The 21,585-nt window shown below is 39.3% G+C and overlaps 1 protein-coding gene across 4 annotated transcripts in view; it reads left to right on the plus strand.

Moving 5' to 3' along the window:
• Positions 1-19,166, plus strand: part of FOXN3 (forkhead box N3) — a 209,612-nt gene extending 190,446 nt beyond the window's left edge. For all 4 annotated transcript variants that reach the window (XM_053979349.1, XM_053979350.1, XM_053979351.1 and 1 more), the window contains 2 exons: positions 1,390-1,498; positions 11,663-19,166. In XM_053979349.1, coding sequence (XP_053835324.1) covers positions 1,390-1,498; positions 11,663-12,212 — 659 coding nt within the window. In that variant the 3' untranslated portion in view covers positions 12,213-19,166. The remainder of the gene's footprint in view (positions 1-1,389; positions 1,499-11,662) is intronic.
• Positions 19,167-21,585: the final 2,419 nt, after the last annotated feature.

The raw sequence follows: 21,585 nt of genomic DNA on the forward strand, positions 1-21,585 counted from the left end.
TCTCTGCCTCACAATACACTGGGTATTCTGTGTATTTTGGGGTGTGAGTATTTGAAATTGGGCATGTAAAGTGTATGTGTTGATTCTGAATAATTTTTCTAGTCTCTGTGTAATTTGTTTAAAAATAAATTCTGTGGGTGTATATAAAGTGATATGGTTTACATTTATCTTAAAAGTGTTTATATAATATCTGTATATTTAAATATAATATAAAAAGAGTAATGATCATCATTCTCTTTTTAGGCAGTCCCCGTGGTGTGAATGATGACTTCTAGTAAATAGAACGTGTGTCAGCTGGCTGTCTGTGGATGTTTAAGAAGCGAGTTTGGGTGGAGGCTGTAGTGAGGTTACTGTCCCAGCCTGAAGGAACATAGTAGCAGTGCAAACAAATGCTATTGCATGCAAGTAGGTCCCTGGTAAGGGCCTAGGCTAAGAACTGTGGTAGTCTTGTGTCTCACAGCGGAGGAGGGAAATCCTGAGACTTGCTGAGGACACTCTTGCTGTGGTGGTGCCTGAGTAGTGCTTCTCTGCTACTTGTTCAGCTGTCTGCCGTGGGCTGAGCAGTGTACAGAAACGTGCCTGGGTAGAGAACAAGTACTCGGGTGTAGCCTAAAATCTTGTTGGCTGGAGCTGCAATTTTTGATGTAGAGCCAAGTTGAATGGCCCAGTGAAATGTCTTGTCTGTAGTGGTCAGTGCCTACGAGTTTGGTGTCAGTGGCATCAGCACGTGTTGGGTGAGGGAGGCTGGGCTGTGACCCGGCCGCATGCGGGACTGCTGCCAGGCTGTGTGGCAGGGTCATCGATGGCCAAGGACAGGGCCTAATCAGTGCTATGGAGATAATGTCTTTTTAGTCTCTTCTCTTTCTCTTCCTGGTAAATACATATTTAAGTTAATATTTTCTTTTGCAGAGATGGGGGACCAAGATATTGCTGCTCAGAAAGTAAACTGGGATGATAAAAAGCTGCCAGCTGTGATTTTGCAGTGAAACACTTGTGTTCTGTTTATCAGTAAGGGGTCATTTTTTTTGTAGACAAAATAGTTACATCTGTGCTCATAGATGGTTTTGACTCTTAAGCGCATGCATTTGCAGCAGAACAGCAATTACAAAACAAAAGTGATTAGTTTGTACAAGGAATGATCTGCAGCAACTAGGTCAGGTAGTGGCTTTGGCAAGCCATGTTATCATTGTTTGCCATGAAAATAGCATTGGAGCTAAAATGGCACTCAGAAGACTCAAGGCTGAGATGTCCAAGGTAAGCAGTGTACTGCACGAGCCTCTCTAATGGTTTTCCTGTACATTGAAAAGTTTGAGTTCCACATTTTGCTCCTGTAGTTTTCTAACTTTTCCTTTAGAAGAAAAAACATTCTATGTTTTGTTTTGTTTTTAGTTCCTTCGGGAGTGATACAAAATGGAGCTCGAGTACTGAGTAGAGGAATATTTCCTGGAGCCAGGCCATTGCCAATCAACCCTATAGGGAGCATGGCTGTTGCAGTAAGGTAAGAGTGGATCATTGTGGGATCTGTATGAAATAAATCAGTATTTTGCAAGAACTGTAAAAGTATATGTGAGCTCTGGGTATTTTGCTGCTTGCCAATGATTCTGAGGTTCTAAATGAAATAAAACTCTGCCACCTAAAATTCTTGGGGTATCATCCTTTGCAAGATAGTCATGGCATATCTGTTTGTTGAGTGGTAGTTTGTGAAAAGCACTTTTATTTTCACTAGCAAATTGCAGGCAGTTTGTGGTGAGAACCTCCTATAGTGGCCTGTTTTTCTAAGTGCAAATGCTTTTTCCTGCTTCACCCCTCTCTCCCTTTTCTTAAAGACGTTTTCCTGGATTAAACACTAGAGAGAAGAGTATCAATAATATTAAAGCAAATCCTGAAAGCTATTTGAACATATAGCTGTTGTTATTAACTTAGACCTTTGTGAGGCAATTTCTTTCACTACAGTTTTATTTCAGGGTTATACTGAAACATTCAAGGGTAAAGTTTAAGATACTCAACTATCAGGAAGCAGGGCAGTAAGAGACATCTAGTGATGGCAGTAGGAACTGTGGTTCAGTGGTTTGTTTTGCTTAAAGCAGTGCTGCTTTATTGGTGGAAGAACAATTTGCCCTGGGTATAGCTTCATTTTTAGTCAGTCACAACAGAGATTAATTTGGTCAAGTGTACTGCTAGTGCCCTCCTCTTTCAGAACTCTCAGTATCTGCAAAAGCTATTTCAGCTCAGGCAGTTGGGTATTCTGGGTGGGGTTTCATAATTAGTGTTGACCTCACTTCACAGTGCTGTTCCAATTACAATCTCTTTTCTCAGGATAGGGCTGCAAGGTAGTGAAAGGAAGTATCTCAGTAGGTCTTACTCCATTACTTTTTACATGGGTTTTTTGTGGGGTTTTTTTGGTTTTTTGTTTTGTTTGGTTTTGGTTTTGGTTTTTTTGTTTTGTTTTGGTTTTGGTTTTTTTTTGTTTTTTGTTTTTGTTTTTGGGTTTTTTGGGGGTTTTTTTTGTTTGGTTTTTTTTGTTTGTTTTTTTAATCCCTTTTCAGAATCATTGTGACTAGCCCTTTGGGTGCAGTACTTCCATCCAGTAAATGGAGAGAAAGGCAGAGAGAACCTATGACATTCATAGGTTAAAATGCATTGCTTAAAATGCATAGAGGGGAAGTTACTAATTGGAATAAAATCCTTATTTTTTGATGAGTGAGTTCTTCAGCTGTTTTCCCCATTTGCTACACTGAAGGGATGCAACCCCAAGGGTCATCCTCCAGAATTCTCCAGAGTTACTCTCCATCTCTTTACCACAGCTTGGCCTTAGCAGCAGGGGTCAGCTCTCTTCATCAGCTTTGCCACTGGCTTTACCCAGGACTTGTATTCTGCTCCAGTGGGGATTGCAGAGCCATGACTACTAGGACTACTGGATCATTAATTATATATAATTTTTATGAGGTTTTCAAGCTAAATACAGGACATAGTTGTATCAATATTCTCTTTAGAGTTTATCTGTATTTCCTGCTTAGACTCTGCTTCATAATCAGAATTGACTCATAGAGGAGACAGAACTGTTTTACTTCCAGGCCACTTGAAAACTTCTGTGTAGGCATCCTCAAATTCCTGTGCTGTAAAGCTGTATATAGTTAAATTTTATACATTTTCAAAGGACTGTTTCTCATGTATTTTTCCCAGCAGGTAGAGAACAGGATCTTTACCAGTTACCTGTTAATGTAGAGATGGGAAATTAGGGATTTTACCCTTCCCTTTCTTACATTCTTTTTGCTCTGTCTCACAGAAAAGCATTTATCATTAGTTAATGCAGACATTTCTAATTCTTTTTGTTCTCTTCTCCAGCCTTAGGCAGTATTAGAAATAGCTTGCTATGAATATATTCCTGGTGTGCATAATGTCTGCTCATATTTAAAATCTTCTGCAATATCCCCTTTTTTAATTCTTGAAAGGCAGAGGGAGACACAGACAAGAGGCTTTTAAAGCTTTTGAGAAGTTAGGGGACTCTCTTCAACAGAGCAAGTTCAGCATGCAGTTTTGTCTTGTTTCCCTCAGGGATAATACTATTCAGAATTTCTTTGGGAAGAAGATCAATCTGGATTCACAATGCCTCTTAGAATATCATCTGGTCCTCTCAAAACTGGATACCTCTCTTATCAGTTCCTGTGAAAATTACACTGTTTCTTCGTGCCAACCCCTCTCCTCAGATACACAAGACTAAATAGGACCTGTTGTGTTGAGCTTTCAGGGTGTCTCATGAGAATAACTTCTGCTTATAATGTGCAGCAGGGGAAATTTACCACAGCATCAATACAGCTGCCTTTTGCAATATAGGAGTAGGTGGACTGCTCAGATTGAGCTGTCATTCCTGCACAGAGGATGATGGTCCAGTCAGACTGACAGGTGATGTTTTCAGACCTTTTCAGATGCAGGAAGGTTGATTTTCCCCACTAGTTTTCACCAGGAGGGAGGTGTGGGCAGCCACAGTAGGTGGTGCAGTCTCCTGTTAAGTTTTCTGCTGGAATTTTGTGCCTCTGGCTATATATTGAGAAGCCAGACAGCTTCTTTCTAAGACTTTTTAAATCAAATGTCTGTTTTCCTGAGAAGTGTTCCTTTGGTGCTGTAAATGAAAGGCCTAAAGCCATCTGAAGAAGGTAGTTTTCATCATTCTCATAGGGGACCATTAGCATTTTCTTGGTAGTAGACAGTTGCATAATAAATTAAACCTCTTAACTGTTTTTCTTTAGTTACTGTATGTAGGAATCACAGGTTCTTCTGTAAGATGCTGGTCTTCTGTTGGCACTTCCTTGCTGTCTGAGGTGTTTATTTCATTTTGTGTTTTATTTCCTCAGTATCTTAATGGCGTTTGGTTTAGTTGTCCCCCAAGCTGGTGCAAGTAACTTGCAGTATGTTGTACTGTTGTGCAGTGCCATTAGTGCCAAAACACAGTAACAGTGGGTTAAATTTGCAGTTAGGTGGGGTGTTTTGACTAATCTGTTGTTCAGAAAGGAGGCCAAAACTATAGCATTGGACTAAGAAGCTGAAGTCTGTGATTTCTGATGTGTTAACTGCCATCAATTGAAAAGTTTACTGTGCTGTTCATCTTCAGCAATGTGACTGAATGCATTGGCATATTTTGTTCCTACACAAGGTATCGATGTGCTGCTCTTCCCTTATAATTACATGTAAAATTACTTTTTATTTAATATATAAAATAAGGTACAATTGAATTAAGTCCTTTGGGTTAAAAATTCCTCCTGGAAATCATTTAACAAAGATGACTTTCCGTGAATAAAGAATTGCAGTTGAGGAGATCATCATTATTTTGTAGCACATTTGGCTTAAATTGCACAAATAGGCCTTTCATTCCAAACTAATCTACAAATGGAAAGGCATCCCACACTATTTTTACTTTGAAAATCATCCTCTGGTGTTAAATCTCCACAGCAGAGCATAATTGGATGTGTTTTGACAGAAGCTTTTTATTTACTTTATTCACACCACTTTTAGCTTGTTTACCATCTATATTTTCCATGTTATGGCTGACAAGTCTAAGACCCACCCAAAAACAGCAGGGAAAAATAACGCTTCAAAGCTGCACAGCGTGTAGCATGTCTCTAGCATGAGAGCCATCATATTTTGGGGATATTTTTGGCAGACCGTATCCCTATATAGTTCCCTGAGAGAATGTAAAAGCAAATGCAGTGACAGTCTGGATATGTAGAAAAGAAGATACTGACTGACAGAGGTATTCAGTGAAAGCAGGCAAAGCCAGTAGTTCCTTACATGCAGCAAGGAATTGGTTGTGAAAGTGAGCTCTTGCTCTTCCTATCATCATCCATTGGAAAATACCTTTTAAATGTTTTCCTAGGAGGACTTCTGTGTTGCTTTGGTAAGGATGCTATCTGTTGAAGTGGCCAGTGCATATGACATTCATGTGTCTTGGCAAGGTGCACAAAGCTCTTACCATATATAATCACCTTCCATAGGAGTCAGGTATTACCTGTTACATCAACCCTTGGGAAGAGCACAAGCTTGGAAGTTGATGTAACATTTGAGATTACGTAACATCAATTTCACCATAATATTTGTAATTTTCTGCAGTTATCCATAGTGTGTGGGTGGTTTATGACTATGTCCAAGTCCTGCTGCTGTGCAGTAGAACTACTGAGCCTAAGCCTCTCATCTGCCTAATGTGGACAGATCCACTGAGGTGAGGTTGATGGAAATTCACCCCACAGAGAATCATACGAGCTGTTTAGCATAGGCCTTATAATTTGCTTCAGGTTATTTTACAGAAGATGTTTTACGAAATACCCTTGGTGTTTTTTTTTTTAAACTTACTTATATGCTACATATGCCTAGGTAATAGGTTAGACTACTTTGGTACTGTTTGTTAGAAATACCATGGGTTTTGAATTACTGCAGGTTAAAAATAAAAATTAATGGGAAATTAATGGGAAATTAATCCATTTTATCCAATTCTTCTTCACCAAACATGTGTAGTTTCTCTGTCCTGGTTTTGGCTGGGATGCAGTTCATTTTCTTCCTAGTAGCCAGTACAGAGCTGTGTGTTGGCTTTAGTATGAGAATAATGTTGGTAATATGCTAATGGTTTAGTTACTGAGCAGAACTTGTCCCACATCAAGGACTTTTCAGTTTCCCATGCTCCACCAGTGGGCAGGTGCACAAGAAGCTCAGAGGGAGCAGGGGCAGGGCAGGTGACCTGAACTGGCCAAAGGGATATTCCATACCATAGAGCATAAACCGGGAGAGTTGGCAGGGAGGAGCGATCACTCCTGAGGGATGGATTGAGTTGGGAGCAGTTGTGTTGTGCATCCCTTATCTTTCTTGTGTTTTATTTCCCTTTTTGTTACCTCTCTCTTTTCATACTCTTCATCATCATTGTTGTTACTGGTTTTGTTGTTATTTACTTTATTTCAAAGTGTTCGTATCTCAACTCATGGTTACCTTTTTACAGTTCTCCTCCCAACCCCACCTGGAGCAGGGAAGAGCAAGCAGCTGCATGGGACATAGTTGCTGGCTGGGATTAAACACAGACACTCTCAAGGAATTTCACAATTACCTGTAAATTGCAAACAGGCTTCTTAAAGAACTTCCCTCAGTAAAAAAAAAATATTTCTATTCAAGTTTCCAAGATAAAATTTTTCTTCTTCATAGGGAAAACAAGTGCACCTGCACTGGCAGAGATACAGCACTCCCTTGATTTTGAGGAATTTTAAAAAATCAACCAAAAAAAAAAAAAAACCCCACACAAAACAAAACAAAAAAAAAAAAAAAGGGCAGCAGAAAAAAAACAAAACACCCCAAAATGCAACACTAACAAACCTTACCTACTTTATCATGAGTAGATTAAAAAATACCTGTTCTTCTGCTATTAACGCCACAGTTCCTTATGCAGCTCCTGATCACTGGGGCATGACAAGAATGAGTTTTGTGCTTAACCTTATCTAAAGATGGAAAATGGTTATTTAGGATTATTTGCACTTCAAAATTATAGGGCAATTACTAGATTATTCCTTGGGCATAGCTTTTATTATTGTGACTTTATTTCTCATGCTGGCTTTATTTTTGCTTCTGTTTTCCTCCCTTGAAGCAGCCATTCAAGCAGTGATTAAATAAAACAAACATAAGAAGCATTTGCAGAGTAGATGCCAAAGCATAAGTAGAATTATTATCATTCGCTTACATTATCTGTGAATTACTATTTTTGCTTAGATAAAGGAATTGGTAGGTTTTTGCTTTCATAAATTCTTAATTGTATCTTTATAGAGCTTACCACTGGTGTGATCAGCTTAGCAAGCCCCAATCCCTGTTGCATTGCATTCCCCTCCCCAGCTGCAACAGGCATGATGAGTTATCCTTGGGAGCCAGAGGAATCCTTTAGTAACTAAAGGACAGTAATGCTGACTGATTTGATTATTCTTTGCAAAATGCATGGGGCTCCATTTGGTTTAATTTCAGATCTGCTGCTGATACTGCTGGCAGTTCATGAAGTGTATTTACTGTGGTCCTTCGTATACAATTTTTCTCTGAAGTACCTTTGTAAGAGCTTCTGTCACTATTGTGAGCAACTCACTGTTGACTTATAACTCAGTAAAACCCTGACAGAATCTCATCATAGAGCAAGTGAGCACCACTTACTTTTCATATGCTTGCTCATTCTTCTGTCTGCTGTAGTGGTTTTAAGAAGCAGTTCAACTAGCTGAAGCTAAAAGTTCTGACTGTCCTGAATTTCCCTTTGAAATAAAAAAAGTGATTTTTTTTTTTTGAGAACCTGGAACGTGTCAAAATCTACAAACCCAGCTTACCTTTACTGTTTTCATTGTGTCTTTTAACTGTGTGTTTCCAGTTACATACAAAAACTGTCATCTATGGGTACACAGTATCTGTCATCCAGAAGGATCAGAGGTAGATTAAAGGTGATATTTAAACTCCACATAGGTTTTCTTTGTTCATCAAAGGAATATACCTGTCTCCAGTGTGAAATGCAGTAAGTTTTTTTCAGCAAAACCTTTGCCATTTTGCAAACAGAATGTGATTACCTATCTTTCTTTCAAGCTAGCAGAGAAATTTAAGGAAGATATGCCTGCACTTGGTAAAATGAGAGACTCACTTTTGTTTCCTCCTGAGGAAGACCTCTCTGAAAGGCAGAGGCACTAACACTGTGCACAGGACATTATTTCCTCTAACTCGAGACCCAGCTGTTGTGAGTCTTGTCTGGCTTCTGATGACATTGGTAGTAGAATTCACATCCATTAACAATGGGAATGAAGTCAGACTTTCAGGAGTCCAAACTTACATCTGCACTGCTTGAGGACTGTGCCATTGTGGTACAACCAAATGGAAATATTCTAAAAAGAATCTGTGCACATTGCTTTAGGCTGAGATCCTTCAAGCAAATAAGATAGTCCATGTCAGTAGGATGAAAAGCCCTAGAGACTGTCCCATCGACTTTCTTGAAAGAGAAAGTCTTTAAATATGAAAATATGTCCGTTTCTGGAAATTTTGAAGTGAAGTTCTGAACAAAAAAGTAGGGAAACAAAGTGAGAGTTACAACCAAAACTGTGAGCAAAAAAAAATAGACGGAGCTAGCCAAAATCTGTGTCCTGAAACCCAGGGGAGTTCTGTCCACTGATGGTCTAGATTGAACTACATAAATCACAGATTCAGTTCATACTGAATATATGATTGTCTAAGAGCAGTGTAGAGCTTGAGAATGTCTCAGAAGTATGTGTGGAATATTAATTGTTTAGATATTAGTTCATTCAACTCTTACTAAGCTACTAATATCAGTTATAAGTAATTCATCTAATGTTTGAGCTATTGCATATTAAGATACAGATCAGGTTAATATACTTTCAGGGTACATGACTTTTGATGTTGTAAATATCCTAAAGCAGTCTGCCTGTGTAACTTTTTACTTTTCTCCAAATATCCTTTGCTAATGCTCTCCTTGACCTGCTTTCTCTTCCTTTTGTATTTCCTCAAGCAGAACTGGTTGGAAATCTTTCAAAATGTAAGTGAAACCCAAAGATTTTTCTGAGATGCAAATGCTGTCCATTTCCTGACCAGTTCCACTTTCTTCTGAAGTGTATTGGTATTTTCTTTTCTCGCCTTTCTTTTTTTTTTTTTTCCTTTTTTTTTTTTTTTTTTTTTTTTCACCTCTTTGTGAACTTCTGTTTTTCTTTACCAGCATCTCTGTTTGCAGACACTCACTGTGGGATGCTAACCTCATAGTACCCCCTCCCCTGGGACATCTCTCTGTACTTCCTGGGCATTTCAATTTATTTTTATGCTGATTTGGAGGAATTGGGATCTGGAGTAAGTCCCATGGGCAGAGCTTTTGAATCCAAACTGTAGCCCCTTTATGTAAAGGCAACACTAGAGACTCATGAGCAGGGCAAATCAGGGATATTTCTTTGGCATGTGGTTGCACTGCTCGATGGATCTGTGGCTTTACTTTTATTGACAGTCTCTTTGTACAAACTCACAGGAGTAGATCTAAATAGCATAAAAAAGGGTGTCTTGGTTTAAGTCACATCCATTAGAAGAAGCCTTTTTCACTTGCAGTCAGTAGGAATCCCATTTGAGTTCGCACCTATTCTGTCCTGTATTTGTTTCCTTGGAGCAAGAATTGATTGTTATTTTTTAATGGAAAATTAGTAGTGTGTGATTTTGGTAAGCCATATTGCTCTGACTTTTCGCTGCCTTGTAAAATCAAGTAAGTTTAATTTTATGCTAATTTATGATAATTTTTAACATCTTTAAATGTAAATTTACCCTAAAAATGAAGAATCTGTCACTTAAAATGCATCACATGCTTCCTTGTAATGGCTGATCTTAAGGAGTTGGTTATAAATTCACCTTATAACTAGCTTAGTATGGATGATTTCATATTCTAAGCATTTGGCATCCTCTAATGACAACCCCTGCAGTTGCAAACCATCACAGAGTAAATGCAGCTGGCTTGCTGCACAATCATGAATGACATTGCACTTAGTTATTAATAATTGAAGGAGCTTTGTGTATTCCTTCTGGGTTCGGTATGGAATTTATGGATCATACATCTACTCAGAAATCTCGGCAGAAGTAATTTTGTTGAGCAAAAGAGGTTGGCAAGAGGCTTTCTTTGCTAATAAGTGTACCTTCTACTGTATACATTTCTTTGAAAGCACTGTAAATAACATTTGGAATGACTGATGAATTTGCTGCCTTCTAGCATTGTCCTGTCACTGGTTCATAAATGCAAGGGGGTTTCTTATCTCAGCGAGCTCTTGCAGACAAGGCCATGTAGATGAACAGGAACTGTGGAATTACATACCACTTATTTTTCCCACCTTTCAACCTTACCTTTCAGAAATGGGTAATACTCTGCTGTTTCTTGTGTAAGGAAACCATACATGAGGTCCATTGCCTGAAACCTAAAGCACTTTACCATTTTTTAAAGTAGAAGAGCAGTAATACTCTGGATTTGCCACTGTGCCATTCTTCTTAAGAAACATCTGTGTTCAGTTTGTGCATTTAAGAAAGGGGTTTAATCCAACACTGCCCCAAGTGTGCAAAAGCACTCCAGTGGTAATACAAAGATGGCAAGTTTAAATCAGTTTATCATGTGATGGTTTAAACAGCCTTGCTTTTTTGTTGTATTTTTTTAAACTGACAGAGAGGTTCAAGGCTGGTAAACTGGCAGGTGGCAGTGATGATGGCTTTACTCAATGATGAGCATCCTACTCTCCTCTTTTCCAGCAGGACTTAAGCATTGCACAGATTCAGTGCCTTCTTTAATAGTATTGTAAGCATCATATTCTGTTTTTTAAGGTCAGTGGTAATGCTCTAATACTTTTCGCTCCAGAAAAAAAACCTGTTTTCAAACATATCATGCTGCAGTAGTTCCTACTGCACAGGGTGTCATAAAACCAAAGGAGAAAATGACAACTTCTACAGCAAATCCAGATTTGTTTTTTCTACTGCTTGTTTTTGAACACGTTCTGATATTTTCTTGGCAGCTAATGGCATAAGATTGTATTGCTTTTATGGTTATTTATTAACCGATCAGAATCAGAACTGTGACTGGACCTGGTTGCTCCTTCTCTTGCAAAGAGTCCTAAGTAGAAGTTGTGCTATTTCCCAGGTGAACCATGGAGTGCAAGTTGGAATTATAGTTGGAAAGTGTCTTTCAGAGGAGGCAAGGAATTGCCCCAGAAAGCTAGTGTCTCTTCCCCACGTTTTTCGTAGTATCACTTTATATTGCAAAAGATGAGGGGCTATTCATTCAACTTACCAGAGTTTATTTATCCAGTAGATAAAATAATGCTGGGGATTTTTCTTTTTAATTTTTGAAAGTGTAAACTATTAATTGAAATTTAAATCAATACTGTTTACACATCATTTATTTGTAACCATCTCCTACTTGTTCCTGCTTCTTGTGCTATTTTGTTGCATCTTTTGGCTTGTTTTGTATGTCAATTCCAATCCACGAGCAATTAGGCTTTGAAACCAGCTTGCATGGACGTTACTTTGATAGTCATTGTTTCAGATTGTAATTTCAATTTATCTGTCAGTTGGCTTCATCATCTTTTTCTTTGAAGCAGGATCACATCTCTGTGGCTTCTAAGACTGCTTGGATTTGTTTTTACAGGAATGGAATAACAAACTGCCGGATGCGGACGGAAAGCGAACAGTCCTGCGGCTCTCCAGTTGTTAGCGGTGACCCAAAGGAAGATCACAACTACAGCAGTGCCAAATCTTCCAACCACAGGAGCACATCACCTGCTAGTGACTCCGTTTCCTCTTCCTCTGCTGATGACCAGTATGAATTTGCAACTAAAGGTAGCCAAGACAGCAGTGAAGGAAGTGAAGTTAGCTTCCAGAGCCATGAGAGCCATAGCGAAACAGAAGAGGAGGACAAAAAGCAGAATCGGAAGGAGACCAAGGATTCTTTAGCTGACAGTGGATATGCATCCCAGCACAAGAAAAGGCAACATTTAATGAAGGCGAAAAAAGTACCAAGTGACACACTGCCTCTTAAAAAGAGACGTACAGAAAAGCCCCCTGAGAGTGACGATGAGGAGATGAAAGAAGCAGCAGGATCACTCCTGCATTTAGCAGGAATTCGATCCTGTTTGAACAACATCACCAATCGGACGGCAAAGGGGCAGAAAGAGCAAAAGGAAACCACAAAAAATTAGAACAAATCAATGATTTGTTTGAACTTACAAAGTTTTGTTTCAGCACGTCAGGTGAATTCTAATGATTTGTGGCAATATCAGCAATTTTTTCCTTTTTTGTTTTTCTTCTATTTCTTTTTGTTTTGTTTCTTTGGGTTTTTTTGTTTGGGTTGTTTTTTGTTTGTTTTTTTTTTTTTTTTTTTTTTTGACCCTTAAGATTTTTATTTTTAAAGGAGATTGAAGCCATAGAACTCATACTGACACTCAGCTAATTTTCAGAAGCTTTTCATTACCTGAAGACAAAAAGTTAACAAAAAAAGAATGCCAAAATCGCCATTGCTTTCTCCAGCTTGTCAAAAATGCATGGTTGAATACGCAGTGAAATCAACATTAATGTGATGGGAATAAAATTGGGCACTTGGAAATCCCTCTTATAGTAGAAGAGCTGTGCATAATTTAGTATTCATTCAGGCCTGGCCCTTAAGAATTTGTTTAATGGCCTTACAATTGGGTTAGAAGTGAATGTGAATAAAGAGATTTGTGGGAAAGAGGAGGCACGTACTTCTCAACCAAGAACTGTTTAGTGGCACTTGGAGATGTTGTGCCACACAAGTCTTCAGACAGCCACTGGTGGCAACTGTGCAAGCAGTAATGCACTTCTAGTGTGTCACATATTCTATGTGGCTCATAATGAGAAGACTGATAACTCTATAAGTTTGTTTAAACTATGTATGCAATGGGTTTCAGTGAAATAATGAAATGGGAGAGGTGTGACTGTTAGTAGCATCGTTAACCATTGAATTCTGTCTTCTATATTAAATTGAAAGAATGTTCAAAAAGCCATAAGCCTGAAGATTGGCACTGCGTGCAAAAAATAATAGTAATAGGGAAAAACAAACTATGTCTTCTAAACTGCCTGAGTGAAAAGTAATCAAGTCTAAGAAATTACAGTAGATACAATGTACATCAGAATCTTTTTCTGTGGATCACATCCTTGATCTAACAGGGGAAACAAAGCTACAAAACCTGCCATTAGTAGTATTCTGTATTTAAAAATAGAAGGAAAGCATATTGGTAAACAGTAAAATTCAGAAGTTCAACAAAAAAGCTCCTACGCTGCCCTCGGAAATGAGTGTGCAGTGACCATCAGTCAGGATTCATCTGTGCAAAAATGACAACAAATTTCCAGATTCAACCAGCATAGCCAGCAGAAGAAATTTGATCCACATTGCATGGATTCTTTAGGGAAAGGGGGAAAACAAAAAGCAAACAATTTTTTTTATTCAAAGATGACAAAGTTCTTGTAAGGTAAATAATGTATTTAGCATGAAGCATGAATTATTTTCATATAAATATAGAAAATAGAGAAAAAGGCTATGCCTCTAATTTTTAAGCCCTTAGGCTTAGAGTTTGTTTTTTGGGGTTTTTATTTTTTTTGTTTGTTTTGTTTTTTTGTTTTGGTTCTTTTTTGTTGTCGTTGGGGTTTTTTTGAAGCAGGTGTTTAAGGTTTAACCTTCTTCAGGGACAAACACTGACTGTTGGGGAACTTACTCTGCAATATTAAAAAATAAAATCTTCATGCTCTGGTAGGGCTTGGATGGTTGAATTATACTGCCTTGTCTGCACATTCAGCCCCCTCTCCCTACTTCTGTTACAAAAAAGAAAAAAAAAAAAAGAAAAAGTAAAAGTGTGTCTTTTCTTCGTCTGTACATGTGTAACATGACGCAATAATCTGAGGGCAAATTTAGTAGTGAGTGTGTATGACAGAATCAAGAAAATAATGGGAGGTTAATTGAGGAAAACTCTCTGATTTGATTCAGGAATAAGTAGACAAGAAAATAGCTTTGCTAATTTGCCATGAAAAACTGAAGTTAGTTAAGAGCCTTATGGAGGTGTCCGGATAAAAACCAGTGTTACAGAGATTGTGATTCAGGTACAGTGCTACTCTCCTGGTAAGGATGACTGTGAGACTGAAAATCACTACAGCAGAGAGAAGCTGTGAAATAGACAGAAGAGTCTCTCTCACCTGGATTCTTGCATTTGGCATGAAAAATTCTACACATAGAATATCCTAGAGGCAAAAAGAAAATCCCAGAAATCAACCACTTAGAGAACAAAATGGTTGGTTTCTTAAAGAGTATAGGTTTAGATTTATCAGTAACAGCTGTTTCAGGCAGCAGTTTCACCAAGATGGATCTAGTTTATGAAGAGTGAGTTAGAGACGGGTTTGACTTCCTCCTCAGTGCAGTGAGCTTGTAAAAAAGTTGTATTTGGAGTTGCCTGTGGTGTGTGGTCAGTTAGGAAGTGGAAGGACTGAAAGACAGGCTGATCTGGACTTGGTTCTGTGCCCCACAAGCATTTTGTGAAGAACAGTACAGCACAGCAAAAGCACGCCTCTCCTCCCATCTCAGCCAGCATGTCCTGGGTTCAAGGAGCAGCTTGATAGCTGCCAGAGCTCAGCACAACTGCCATCTTAGGAGATAAGGAAGGAGAGAGCCACGGATAGTGCGGGAAACAGCCTTGTTCCTCTCAGTTTGCAGGGGCCGATGCATGCAGGGTTGATTCCCAGCATTAGTTAAGGCAGGAGTACATAGAGACTAACTTCTGTTGGCTGCCTGCAGCCCTTTAGATAACGTTGGGGAAAACAGGAAGGACCAATCCCTTGGCCAGGTAGCACAGAGATGAATGAGCCATAACATTTCCCTTGTCTCATCAGACTGGGATAATCCACTTCTTCCCATGCTCTCTACAGCCAAAGTCTGTAGGCAGTGAAGCACACAATCCTGTACAAGAGAACTTGGTCTTCATCTTTTACAGGCTTTTGGGAGAGTCATTTCAAATAGAAGATACTACAGTATCACTTTGCCACCACCTTTGCTCATTAATGCATAGTTGTATCAGCTTGGGAGTGGCTTAATATTTACCAAAAACAGCACTAGTGGCAGAAAATACAAACCATGGCTCAGCTATCTCTGTCCTCCAGGGAAAGCAGTGTTTGTGTGCCAGTGGCCAGATTCTGTCCACAACACTAATTCCAGAGCAACTTCTCTGATTACAGTGTGTCAGTGCAAATGAGATCAGTATCTGCTGAAAAACAAATGCCATTCATTAATGTGGACTCTTGGTGGCTAAATATATAATTACCACTAGTATTACTCATCTTAGAAAACAGTCATTTTGCATAAATATCTAATTAGGCAGGTTAACTTTATACAGATATATATATATAGATATATATAACACCTATCTTAAGACTTCAACAAGTTCTCTATATACTTCCTGGTAAACCTAAAATGTTGGCAAGCATCTATTTTCATATTAAAATTTGTTTCTCCTAGTCTGATCTGCTAGGAAGGTATTCTTTGGTAGGATTTTATGAATTTGTGTTCAGGAAACAGCAGTTTGGGCTGCCATCAATGGATTATTTCTGGTGTTTAAAAACAACTTGTCCTTATTGATGCTTACTCTGACTGTTGATGAGAAGTACATAGTTTGGATTGTATAAAGTATTTAGGAGTCACCTTTTAAACCATATTTGTGCCTGGCTGACAATGGCAACTTTGTCAGAACTGGTTCTACTCCATCAGAGAAGTTCTCCTTTTTTTTGTAAGAACTGAAATTGATTTGTTTTCCAAGAAATACGATGTCAGCTTTTAATCGAGTTGTCTTTACTTCAACTGAATGATGTCAAAACGGACTGGTAATTGCACTGTATTACAAACTCTCACTTGCCAGATAGGAGGTGGTGTGGTTTTGCTTGTTTGCTTTCCTTCTAAGCCATTTTGGGGTGAGAAGTTGTCAAATCTCTAACTTCCCCTTCTTCTCACTCTAAGTATTGCCAAATTAGCATTTCTCCAAGACAGGTGGGGGCGAGGTCAGCAAGTGTTCAGTGGTGAGTTTCACATGGGCATGAATTGTAAGGGTTGCTGGACTTCATGGCGAGTTCCTTTGGAATATGCCTTTTGCAGCAAGAAGCTCTTGCAGGCCAGAGCTAATGCCATAAGCAGATTTCACCAGCATCTCCAGGGAGGTGAAATCTGCTGATTGTGCTTGCATTCTGCAAGCAGTTGGATGTCCTACTGCATTTTGGTGCAGATTCTGCTTGCATTTAAAATGCAAGCACAGGTCTTGAACAGCTTAAATGTATCACCCCATAGCTGTTTCTGAAAGCAGTCTGCTTCTGATCTTCTCCTGGCAAAACTGGCAGTAGTTCTACAAAGATCACAGGGCTTTACAGCTGAAAAGCCAAATTGGGAGTGAGGAGGTGTGCCCTGTAGGACTAGAGAACTGTCCTGAGACTGGTCTCGTCTCTTCTCTCCAGCAATTGAGTTGAGGTTCATCTTCTGGTTCCTCTCCTACTTTAATGGGAGAAGGGAATCCCAAAGGAGATGCATTGGCTTCCAGTGTTCAGCTGAATTACTGTCTACTTGTGGAAAAGATACAGAAAAAAGCTGGAGGCTGCATTCTTCACTGGAGTGAGGTAGAGATACATTGACATACTTCAGCAGAGAATGAAATCCCTAAATTGTACATCAAATGGCACCATGGATAAAATTACCAAAACAATACTTTGTCCTGGTTTCTTAGTAGTAGTAATTTATTTTCACTGCGATTCTGGTTCCTATCCCAGTCCATCTAAAGATATAGATCATAGAATCATAAAATATGTTGAGTTGGAAGGGACCCATCTGACTCTTGGCCCTGCACAGGACACACCAAGAATCACACTGTGGGTCTGAGAGTGCACAATCTGAGGTTTTCTAGAACTTGAAGGTGTCTGGTCTCCTTTGCAGTTAGTGGAGCTATAGACACCCAAGTGCTCCTGGAAGCCTTTACCATTTCACTAATATTATTATTATTATTATTATTATTATTATTATTATTATTGTTATTACAATTTTTGCTTTAATCCGACCCTAGGCATTTTTGAAAACATTACTCTCCTGTGCTCCAGGATCAGAATAAAACTACTGAGAAACTGCATTTCCAATGCAATTTACTTCACTTCCTGGAGAATGCAAACCCAGCTCCTTCAGGCACATCACTACTGCCTGAATAGATCATTGGCATATTTTATAGGAAATACTTTGAAACATTTTCTTAACTTTGCCACCAAAAGAGCATTTGAACCATACATCCTCCTGATTGTAACTGAGTATCAGTGTTGACTGTCTGACCAGTTAAGTTTTAGTAGTGTTCTTCACAGCCCTCCAGTAATATATCAAACACTGTTATGCACATAATGCAGCACTGTGATCTAATTTAAATAATACTTTTTTATTATTTATACTACTCTATGTAATATACATCAACACTTTGCTATATAACCTAAGTGATAACCCTCTTCTTAGTTACCTGCCAAACTCTGAATTTCTGTTTGATTTATATTGCAATTAGCACAGTTACCAAGTTGTAATGATGTCTCTTTTCCTTTGAAATGGGATGTGTAAGTCAAACTATACATTTTGTGTGTTTCTGTTTTGAGATGAAGTTTATAAAGATTTACACACAACATTCAGTGTTTTGTATAAATCTGCATACATTTGTAAATTCATCTGTTAATTCCCTTTTATTTAGAAAGTATTAATTGATGGTTTATTAGGGATTTTTATTTTTGCATTTTTATTTTTAGTACTGGTTATTCTTGAATTAAGCAGAGACTTGTCAGCTGGGTTGCTTTATCTTTGATCATGTACATGACCTTATAATTCTTCCACAGTTCAGCAAACAAGTACTAGCTTCACTGACCAAAAAAAAAAAAAAAAAAAAAAAAAAAGTCTCAACCTAATGTGTCTATGGTGCTGTGTTTTGCTGGTATACATTTAAAACCAGAAATGATTTAAAGGTCACTTTCGAGTTGTTCTAATAAGCAGCCTTTCCTGGTTTGGGGAGTTTGGGTTTTGTTTTAGCATTGAAAACAAGGTATATTTATCTGAAGCTATATAATGGTTTTTCTACTGTATCACATTTCCTTTTGCAAAGAGGGGAATATCCTGATGTAACATCCTTTCACAATCAGTGGAAGGGGGTTTTGTTTCACTTCTTTATTTTCAGTGGATTTCGTGAGGCTTTGGATCAGGCCAGCAGTTACAGGAGCTCATCATCTGAGGGTTTAAGGGATAAATCACAACTTCTGCTGGCCTTTAGTGCTAGAAGGGATTTTACTGAATACTAAAACTACATGCCGGACTCTGGAATGGCTGACAATCTAAAATGGGAATCTTTTTCATTTGTTTACTCTGGCCTGAAATCCCAAGACCTTCTTTTTTTGTTTGGATGACATTGAAATTGAGTACATTTTTAAGTTACTAGAGCATTGTACATTTCCTGAGTATGTGTGTGAAACAACAATTGAAAGTCATACCTGTATTTGATAACCAGTTCCATGCCTGCATCATTCACACTCACTACTTAAAACTGCCATGATGTAAAATGTTGGGGGGAATGATTTGTGTGTGTATGAAAAGCATTATGAACTTGTACATTTTTTTATACTCTGATCTGTAATTTCTGAAGTATTTTGTTTTACAGAAAAAGTGATAAAGCAATCAAAAGACCAAGAGATTTAGTATCAATGCTTAAGGGTCACAGGACCTTAACTGGCCAATAAGTTAATTTAGTACAGTGATAAGCCAATTTTTTTTCCTGTACTTGGCGTCTGAAACTGCCAATTTCATCAATATTAAAATATGAACTGTGACGGGGAATGAACAGTGATGTTAAGTTGTATTTGTGTTTACCTAAATGAGCAGTCCGAAGGCAAGTGCAATCAGCTGATCTTTAGGAAATATGAAATTGTTGATTTAGAGGCATACTTGCATTTTACATTTTCTTGATGTGTAATCATATTGCCAAAGACAAACTATTTCATCAATTATTATTGTAAATAACACTTTCCCAAAACCTACCATAAAGTTTCTGTGATGTATTGTCTTCCAGTTGCAATAAAAATTACTGAGTTGCATCAATTAACAATTGTATTTGTGTGAATATTAGTTTCAGAATATGCTCACATATTAAGACAGAACAACAGTGATTGTTTTGTTTGGGATTTTTTTAACAAATTAATTCTTTCATTATTAAGTAGTTCTGGGCCTTGTGGGATGTTACCTGGATCTTCATTCATGTTAATTTGCTGTCATATGCAAATGGCTAGACATACTGAACTGATGTTAAGATCTGATCTTCCTTTTTCATCAGTTTTGCAGCCCAGAAACAAAGCTTATTTCATTGGGAATTGGTTTTTGTTTTGGTTTTTGGTTTTGTGGGTTTTTTTGTGGTTTTTTGGGTGTTTTGGGGTTTTTTTTGGTTTTGTTTTTGTTTGTTTGTTTGGGGTTTTTTTTTGTTGTTGTTGTTGATTTGTTTTTTTGTTGGGTTTTTTTCCCCTTAGTTAGCAACAATCAGAAGATATCCAGTAATAAAATGTCTAATAGCATATATATAACATCCTGAAAAATACACCTTTGTAATCTGTGCATTAATCCTCCCACCTAAGTCTATAGTTGAAGAAAACAATGCAAAAGGATTCTCTTCAGAGAATAAATAATGAGTAAAAAAATTGTAATGGTCTCGCAGCTTTCTCCAATTAAAATTAAACTGAATAGTATAATCTTATAAGTCACAGCATTCCTCAGACCCTGTGTTTTTGAAACTGTTCTGTTAACAGCCCTAAATATCTCTAAGTTAACTTTGAAAAAGACTGAGAAGAAAGAAAGCCCCTCAGTTCTTCCATCAAACTTTCTCACAGCTGGTTTGAAGCGCTGCTGAAGCAGAGAGGGTGGTTTCTCAGCCATGTAATGAGAATGTATGGCTGCTGAAGCTGGAACTCAGCTGACCTAAGAGTGTCCCCCTCTCTTGTCTTGCTGCCATCCACAGTGGTTGGTATGGGAGACTACTGCACTAGGCTTCTGAGGGACAAGATGGATGTGAACATCCCAGGAGAAAGTGGAGCAGAAGAAGTAAATGTCTGAGATACAAAAGAGCATAAAAGTGCCCAAGCGCAGTGTCTGTCCAGGCAATTACTATTTCCATGCATTGCCTGGCAAAGTTTGTAAACAATTCTTGGTGCCCACTGCTGCTGCAATTGAACAAGGAGAACTTGGCCAAGGAGGAAGACTAGATGAGAGTTGACTGATGAAAAGGTAAAACCTCTTAACTGTGCTTTGAACCATTTCCTCTAAGGGATCCCCCCTCCCATCTGCTGCCAGGTTGGCAAGGATCACGTAGCAGTCAGTGATGGATCCGTAGTGATGTGTGTAGAGGAGCAAAGAGACCGGCAGACTCCACAGAACAAGTTTTAGCTTTATGTACAAGCCAGCAATCTTGCCAAGAGCCTGGTTGTGGACTTGTTTCAGCACAGGGCATTGCAAGAAGGTCTTAAGCCATTTAGCTCAGGCATGCTGTAAGAGATGTGCTGAATGCCAGCTGTGCTACCAGCTTCCCATGCAACTGCAATTTAAACAATCAAACACTATATAAACACCTGTCCTACCTCCTCTCCAGATTCAACACCCTTATTTGCACCATCTATTGCGCTCGATTTGTCAAAATGCCTCTGGCAAGCCCTTGGGCAGCATGGGCAGGCAAGGTGATTTATATAGCAGGTCTTCCTGCTGCTCTTTCTTCAGGGTTCTCTCTGCTCCAGCATGCGCTGCCTGCAGCCACTCCAGGAGTTCCTGCCCTGGTGTGGGTTCTTCAGGATCCCTTCTGATCTCAAGTGGGTCTCCAGCAGCTCTCTGTGTGCTGGTTCCTTTGTAAAACACATCCAAGGAGGAGCACTCCCCACCCCTCTGCCTGCAGCAGTGGCACCCAGTGACTTGGTCTTTCCATTTTGCTGACCTCAGCTTCCATGGGCTAAAACCAGCTGTGACCCACTCCTGGCCAGCTGCCACATGGGTGACGCTGCCACCCCTGTGCTGCAAGCTCATCTCCCCTGGCCACTGCAGCACCTCGGTCCCTCAGCAGCTCAGCCATGGTGGTGTTCAGTCCGCTCAGGGCCTGCCCTGGCCCTGAGGAACACAGAGGGGCAGGTGCCATGGCAGCGCTCTGGGAGAGCCCTCGGAGGCTGCATGGGCAGAAGAAGAACCCCCATGGCTAAGGTGCCCACCCTTGGTATGGGCACCCAGCTGCCTCTGTCCTGCCAGCCCGTGCATGTCTTCCCTAGGCACAATGGGATGGCAGGGCTCCTGCCCCCTCTCACCTATAAAGGGGTTGTGTAAGTGTGTGATGTGAGCCACATGAGGCCTTTGAGACACACGAGGCACATGAGCGTTTACACTGCAAATTTTGGCTACAGAAGTCCCAACAGCCCAGGCAGCACAGGCCGGGCACAGCTCACCCCAGCGGGACTGTGGGCGTAAGGCCTGGCCCCCCTCAGAGCCCCCAGGGCCACCAA

The sequence above is a fragment of the Vidua macroura genome, chromosome 6 (genome assembly GCF_024509145.1).
Source record: "Vidua macroura isolate BioBank_ID:100142 chromosome 6, ASM2450914v1, whole genome shotgun sequence".
In the NCBI taxonomy this organism is placed as follows: Eukaryota; Metazoa; Chordata; class Aves; order Passeriformes; family Viduidae; genus Vidua; species Vidua macroura.